A 7626-nucleotide genomic window follows, 5' to 3' on the forward strand; every position below is an offset into this window, starting at 1 on the left:
GCTTTCAAAGATCAAGACCACTTTAGAGAAGGAACACCAAAATGATCCAAATTGTAATATCAGTGGCATGAAAGATGAGCTTGGACGACAGATTGAAGAAGGCGAGAGTGATGAAGGTGAAGATGAAGATAATGATGATGTTGACGATGATGATGATGAGAATGATGATAATGATGATGATGATGATGAGAATGATGATAATGATGATGATGATGATAATGATGATCAGATGGGCAATGAAGGTGCTCAAGAAACCGAACCCGAAGACAGTCACACAATTTTGATCGGTCCTGACTATGACACCTACCCTCAGAGATCTCCCTTAAGAAGACTACCATCTGACAGTGATGACTCGGAAGAAGTTTCAACTGCCCATCTCGAAGATCTGTCTCGAGCCATTGTTCCGCATATTCAACCCATAAACGAAACTCCAATCAAGCAAGGAAACGAAAGTCTGCGTGAAGGCAAACTGGAAGCTTCACCAATCCCTCTTAGCTCAGATAGTGGTGGAAACCGGGAAGCACCACCTCAAGATGATCACATGGACACATCACCAACAAACATTGAGGAAGAATCCCCTGCGAAGTCCCCACGAACTATCATGAACATCATGAGAGGAACTGTTCATTCAGCCGAGACCATCCACAGGCAATATCTTGCTTTACGAGAAAAGGACACGAAAGTTATGGATGATCTATGCAAGAAGGTCGATTTTCTGATAGCAGCCCAATCTAAACCTCGATCTCCACCTCCAGCACAGCCTCAACCGCAGCAACAAAGCTAATCAGATCACAAGGTCCTTGAGCGAATGACAAAGAAACTTTATGATCTCGAAGCTTCTCTGAACAAAGTTGCGCGACAACAGCACGAAATCAAACACTCTCATTTTGGTCTCAAAGAGTGTATAGATTTGGCCTGTACAAAGATTGACACATATCAGGACAATTCGTACCAACTGGGCGAATATGCACTTCAAATTCTCGGATATGCTCAGGATATCTTGCTTGCAATCAACAAGGTCTCTTCCATTCCTCCTACCACCTGTGCTGATGATGCCAAAAAGGGGGAAAAGAGAAATGATGACAAAGATAAGGATGATGATCATCCGAGAGATAGCACGAAAGATCAAGCTCGTGAAGCACGACACTCTCCCTCTCGGACACCAAGAGACTATGACCAAAGGAACCCGAATCCATCTTCCAAGTCTCGTGGTCATCACTCCTCGAAGTCAAGATATGGTCGATACCAATCCTCCAAACAAATCAAGCCTCGACAATCATTTGGTTCTGAAGCCAAATACATCTTCACAGGACTGCCAAAGAGAAAACAGATGAAATTAAGTCAAAAGCTTATGAGAGACAACAAAGTAACTATGGATGGCATAGGAAACTTTGTGGACTTTGTCCCATATGAAGAAGGCAGTGGCAAACGATTCGAGGGTTGCAATAATCCCACTTGGTTGAAAACAAAAGACAATCATACAAGACAAAACCACATGAGCACTCAAAATGAAAGAATCAAAAAGGCAAACAAAGAACTGTGGAGGAAGCATGATGAAGAAAGAAAGAGAAGAGAAGATGAAGCAATAGAAAGAAAAAGGATCAGGAATCTCATTGAAGATCTTTCGAGTGTAACCAAAGACTCCCCACAAAATGTCATGCATAATGCAGCCTTCAAAGTGCACAAGGAATCAGGAAAGAGCTACCAAGAAGGCATGAATTCGTTTGAACTGATCTCGTGGTGGAAGTATGGTATTGTTGAAGGAAGCAACATTCGGGAAGCCTACAATAATTACACTGGTCTGAACATCATAGGAGAACATGAAGAGCTTGTCAGGACTAATCCTATCAAAGTCATCAGAGCAAAAATCAATGAGAAAATTGACTTCAACAGGATGCTAAAGTGACAAAAAGAAAAGGATGACCAAGAGCTCAAGGAAGCTGAACAACAGAAATCAAAGCTTTTAGAAATGTAAGTTAACTTTTGTTATATTCCTTTTATGAAGTTTTTGTAATGATCACATCTTTATATATGAAACTCTCATTGTTACACATCTCGTGTCACCTGTTTGAGTTACTTGTTCTTATATCGCTTATTAAATGCTTTTAACTAGAAAAAGACTTGTAAACTCTCGAGTATGGCTGTTTTTATATAAGAAAAATCCTTATGGGACTTTTATCAGCCTTATAAGAAGAGTATAGGTTTTGGCATCATCAAAAAGGGGGAAATTGTTAGGAACATTGTATTAGGATTTTGATGATACCAATGTAATGTAGAAAAGTAGACCCCTAACCATTAGCTGTTTTTGTTTCGCTACTTTCGTCCTAGACGAGAGTTGCCATAACTCTTTTGTAATTCGTGCTAAGCTAGACAAACACACGAAAATGAGTTATGACTAGATGTTAGGATCTCCAAGGCGAAAGAAGACACGAGACATGAAGAACAACAACGAGAGTCAAGCAGGAGTTGTCAACAAACACGAAAGAACAGTGTTTGTAAAAGACGATCTTTATTAAACATTACTTCTCTTCAACAACGAGAAGAATGTTTCACCTGTCTGATTTGACAACATCCTAGGACAATAAGGACTTCATTTTATGGGACTCACTTTTCAAGAAGCATTAAATGAAGATGTACTATCTCTTGGAGCTAAAGGACAAAACCCTAATGCTTTCCATACCTTCAACGGCTACATGGTACAACCTCATTAATGGAGCATTTAATGCATGAAGCTCCCCGGTCCTTGTCCAATGGTTAAAAGGTTCGAAAATTTCATCTCCCTCCAACGAATGGATTTTCATCACCTATATAAACTCACCTTCATCAACTAAGAAGGTGCTGGTTCATTATCACTCGACTTACTCACTTACAAAAGCTCTTGAAACGTCTACGATTTACAAAAAGCTTTTGTGAACCAGTTTTTGAGGTGTTAAGTTACTTGGAGAATCACTTGTCTTACACCTCAAGGAAGTCTTGACATCAGTTTGAAGCTATCATATCTCAGAGTCAAGATCTCTTCGTTGGAGAATTCAAGAAATCATTTTCTACCAACCTCAACTCAGGAGAAGAAGTTGATAGAGGCGGAGTAAACTCGAGGAGTTGAAAAACCTACGAAGGCTGTCCGGCTTAGTGATCAAGGAAGTCTTTGTGTAATTGTACTAAGAGTGATAGTGCAATCCTTCCAACAGTTGTGGAAGAAGAGTGGAGTAGGCAATATTGGTCGAACCACTATAAAATCTTGTGTCCTCCTTATCTCCTTACTTACGCTTTTTATTTTGCTCTCATATCATTTCTTCATTATCATTACCGAAAGTTTGTCTAATTACGCAAACTCGTGTAAAGTATTTTAAAACAAATCTATCTTATCCGCTGCGCCAAGACACCGGAAGGTGACGTTTAGGGCTTCTAACGAAAAGAGTCTATTCACCCCCCCCCCCCCCCCCCCCTCTAGACTCTCATCTCATTCTATCGGGACCAACAAATAGTTCACGGTTCTCAGGGGTTGGCAACTCGTCAAACTCTCTTTTTGCGTCTGAAACTGACTGTTCCAAATTCATTACCCGATCCAAAACATTGCCAAAAACATCCCGGTTCCATACTCGCAAAGCTTTCTTAATTCGTTTTAGCTTAAAAGCAAGGGCGCGCATACCTCCTCCAACAACCAGAATTTCCAAGTTAGATTTCATAAAATTTAGAAAGCTAGCATGGGAAAGCCACATATTTTGAACGCGAAACTGTTTAGGCCTAGAAAAATCTGTCTTATCTCCGCAAAGCAAGATTGGTGCGTGATCTGAGGTAGTCCGATTCAGAAGCATAATACGAACATCAGTAAAATAATCTCTAAAGGAAGAAGTAAGAAGGAACCTGTCAAGCCGCTTCCAGACTTTTCCCATGTTTCGGACTCCAGACCAAGTATAATATCCTCCAGTTGTGGCTAAATCAAGCAAAGACTGATCTGCAATGAATGTTGAAAAATCTGAAATGCTATTTAACTTAGGGGTTTCATTTCCCCTGTATTCTGCAATGCTTGAGATAACATTAAAATCACCACCCAAAAGCAATGGAGCTGTGTTATCCTCAATTAAAGCACCTAGCTGAGACCAAAGGGTTTCATATTGTAAGGGTATTAAAAGGCTTGTAAGGGGATTGTTTTTGGGAGACTTCCTTTTTCCATTTCTTTACCTTTCATTTCAGCTCTCTTAGGTTAGATTAGATTAGGGTTTATCTTTTCCTTACATTTTCTTGGGAGATTCATTGAAGGAAGAGATTGAGAACCTCCAATTCAAGAGATCTTGCATGACTTTTTCTTATTTTCTAATCTACTTGTTTGGTATAATCTCTACTCTTTTACTTCTATTTTCTTTAATTAGATTTTGATTCATGAATGCTTTTATGTTTCTTATGGTTAATGTAGGCTAGATTAGCTAGGGTTTGAATTGTGAATGTGTGAGATTATGATGTCAATGTGACTTAGTTTTGGAATTAGGGATTGATTGATTGCTTTGCTTCTATGTCTTCTTGTTATGGATTGTTTTGTATGCATCCAAGGAGTTAGGACAACTCCTAGGATTGTGTTGAGTGAATGACCTTTGCTAGGTCAATTCAAGCTCCCAGCCTTGACATTTCCTAGCTCAAGGAATCCTACGGGACTTGGTTGGGAAGGTAATGTAGGCAAAGTGTTCGAGGAAAGGTCTAGGCAAGTCCTAGACAAGTCCCAGCCTTGACAAGTCCTATGTTATGAAAGGACATAAGTCATTCCCTAGACTTAGCATACGCATCATCTTTACCTATGTTAAATGATTTAAGTGCATCATAATCCACACTAAGCAATTCAACCCTATCTACTTTACATTCTTGCTTGTTTTTCCTTTGTTTTCTTTATTACTTTGATTTCTTATGCTAGCATACTTGTTCCCTTACATTCTTATTTTGCACCTAGTTTCCACTCTTGTTGATACATTGTGACACTAGATTGTTTGCACTTCACTTGCTCCGAATGGCCATCCTTGAGTTCGACACTCGGGGGTTTCACAAACTTCGTTTACACTCTTTCACACATCACAATTCCATCCCACTCAAAAATACACGTTATCAACAATCAAACAAAACATTAACATCAAAAGAACTTGACCAAAGAATCCAAATTTCGCCAACAGAAGATGCAAAACCTTTATGGAAATTAAACGTTCTGATGAAGGACTCAATTCTATCCTCAGCCAAAAATGGCTCAAAAATGGTTGTAAGCTGAATACCCTCACGTCTGATCAACAGTTTGAGCTAGCGGCATGAGGAAAGCAGGCCCTGGAAATTCCAGAATAGCAAATTCATTTAAGATGGTGAGAAAGACATTCTTGCGATTTTCCCCGCTGCTAGGCGGGTGGTAATTGATGGGGCATTATTTGAGTAATCCTTTCTTGGTTTGCGCTTTTTATGTGAGACTGTCACGAATTCATCTAGAGTCGGTTTAGATATTCTAGACGCAAAAATCTTACTCGCTTGCTTCCATGATTTCAGCAAAGTTTTAGAGAAAGCCTGGGCATTGTGCACTTCATCACCATCAGACAAATGACCCGGCTGTGTCTCTGTGCTACCTTTCGATCTCACAAAATGATCATCAATGAGTACCGGACCAAGAGTAGGGCCTTGGTCCGGTATAACCAACTGCTCTTGACCCGTAGTACTCCCTGTTTCTAGTTCCGGCTGCTGCCAATTTTGAGACTCCTCTTGAGACTGGACTGCGAGAGGTCGCCAACGTTTCCGCGGTGGAACAATGGTGGTGATTGCTTGCAATGGAGAGTTTTGATTAACATGTGACTTCGGCTGGCTAAGAATGGCAAAATCACCATCCTGGTGCTGCTTTTGAACCAATGGAAGAGACTGGCCAACTCTGCATTCTGCTACTAAATGACCAAATTTTTGACAAGTTTGACAATAAGGAGGAATATACTCATATTTCACAGGCTGAGCAAATCCCCCATACGAACCATTGTTTATTGTAATTTTGCATATTCTCTTAATCAGGAATTATTGATTTAGTTTCTTGCAAACTAAATAGGTGACTGACAAACTCAGATTCTCAATCAAGTAGTCATTCAGATAGATAGGCAGATATTACGAAATGCGGAAGACTAAGGCAGAAAGTGAATCAAGACATATGTTTGTTTACCCAGTTCGATACAGTGTGTATCTACATCTGGGGAACGATCACCAATGCGTCCAATCCACTAACTCAGAATCCAATGTACAAAGGTAGAGAAGAACAATCTCACCCAAGTGCCCCACACAAGGTCAGTATCCATTCTACAAAGGTTTAGTGGATTGTTGAAGTCGGAGAGCCACGCATTCAGAAGTCAAATGAAATCCCTTCAATTGGAGAGCTAACTCTGATGCAGTTCGCTTCAATGACACAGTCCCACGTTGTTCCCATAACTGAGTGATCTTCGCGTCCAATCGGTTAAGCAAAGTTGATACTTCTCAAGTTCTTATTCGTAATCACCATGAACTTATTGTTTTGAGAAGAGGCTTGACAACCAGAGATGTATATTCTGCTTAGTATAGAGTTTTGCGGCTTCAATCAATGCAACCTAACTTCTGAACGAATAAGTATATTTATACTTCTTGATTTGGACACTCTCTAAATATATCTATGGTTGTAGAAGGTAGGACTTTTTGTTAAGAAAGAAATCTTGAGATTCGGTCCATACCTCACAAGATGATTCGCTGATAATCTTTCCAAAACCATCATCTCATTACCGCGTGCCAGCTTTTAGAAACTTTTCTTTATCAGTCCTTCGGTGGCTCGATCTAGAGGTGCGTCTGTTGACTTTACTGCTCAATCAGTCTTCTTCAAAGACGGACAGACACCAAGCTAAACCCTATCTTAATTTGCCATAATAATATATTCAATTATATGTTGGGGTTTTTCTTAAAGAAATAAAACACTAACATTTATCCAAATGTGCTCAGGAATGGGATTAAGGACATTCAACTCTATGCAAACTCTGGCAACCGAGAGCCGGTTGTGGGCAAGTGTCGAGGCATCAACCTTTAGTGGTGATCCAACGAGGTTCATGATTGAGTAGATTGTGCGTTTATCTTTTAGGTGTGCCGATAGCCCCAATAAAGCAATCCAAACTGGAACTATTGGAGACTCCACATCCGGTTGGAAGTCCGGGGTCCATTTAAAAACCTTCATATTGAATCCTTGTATCGCCCACGATTTACGTAGCCAACAACGTTGAAAATATTCTTCTCTGTCATAATTAATCAGAACATGGCATTGGTAAATCAGGCCCAGAGTAAACGGTCCACCGAATCCAATAAGATCAAACAACTTTCAGAATGACGCCATCGAAGGGCACCCTTTCGTAAACTTGCCAATCAACGCAAACTTGAAGCGAAGAGCAAATTGGTGAATATCTTCATTTGAGAACGAGACCGCTGGCATGCCCTTGTATCTACCCGGAGGTCGGACAAGCGCTTCATCTGAGCCAGGAGAGAGTACACGTGACCGCTAGCATGCCCTTGTATCTACCCGGAGGTCGGACAAGCGCTTCATCTGAGCCAGGAGAGAGTACACGTGAAAGAGCGCGGTGGTGTGGGAGGGGGCACGGCGGCCCCCGACGC

At 40.7% G+C, this 7626-nt stretch overlaps 1 protein-coding gene across 1 annotated transcript; it reads right to left on the reverse strand.

The window, feature by feature from the left end:
* Nucleotides 1–1690: 1690 nt before the first annotated feature.
* LOC109166476 lies at nt 1691–7195 on the reverse strand. The gene is made up of 4 exons (XM_019315428.1): nt 6947–7195; nt 5440–6012; nt 3480–4094; nt 1691–1897 (listed from the first exon to the last, which is right to left on the reverse strand). The coding sequence occupies exons 1-4, from the start codon at nt 7193–7195 to the stop codon at nt 1691–1693; spliced, it is 1644 nt and encodes a 547-aa protein (XP_019170973.1).
* Between the last annotated feature and the right edge of the window lie 431 nt (nt 7196–7626).

This window comes from Ipomoea nil, unplaced genomic scaffold (genome assembly GCF_001879475.1).
Source record: "Ipomoea nil cultivar Tokyo-kokei standard unplaced genomic scaffold, Asagao_1.1 scaffold3100, whole genome shotgun sequence".
Lineage (NCBI taxonomy): Eukaryota > Viridiplantae > Streptophyta > Magnoliopsida > Solanales > Convolvulaceae > Ipomoea > Ipomoea nil.

Bases quoted from the DNA above. Each gene is read 5' to 3' on its own strand.
- LOC109166476 (XM_019315428.1), bottom strand. From the start codon at position 7,195: ATGAAGGTTTTTAAATGGACCCCGGACTTCCAACCGGATGTGGAGTCT. The intron at 6,013-6,946 runs GTTAGTGTTTTA...TTCCTGATTAAG, and splicing joins CTGAGCACATTTGGATAAAT to AGAATATGCAAAATTACAAT. The intron at 4,095-5,439 runs GTCTCACATAAA...CTTTGGTCTCAG, and splicing joins CTCTAGATGAATTCGTGACA to CTAGGTGCTTTAATTGAGGA.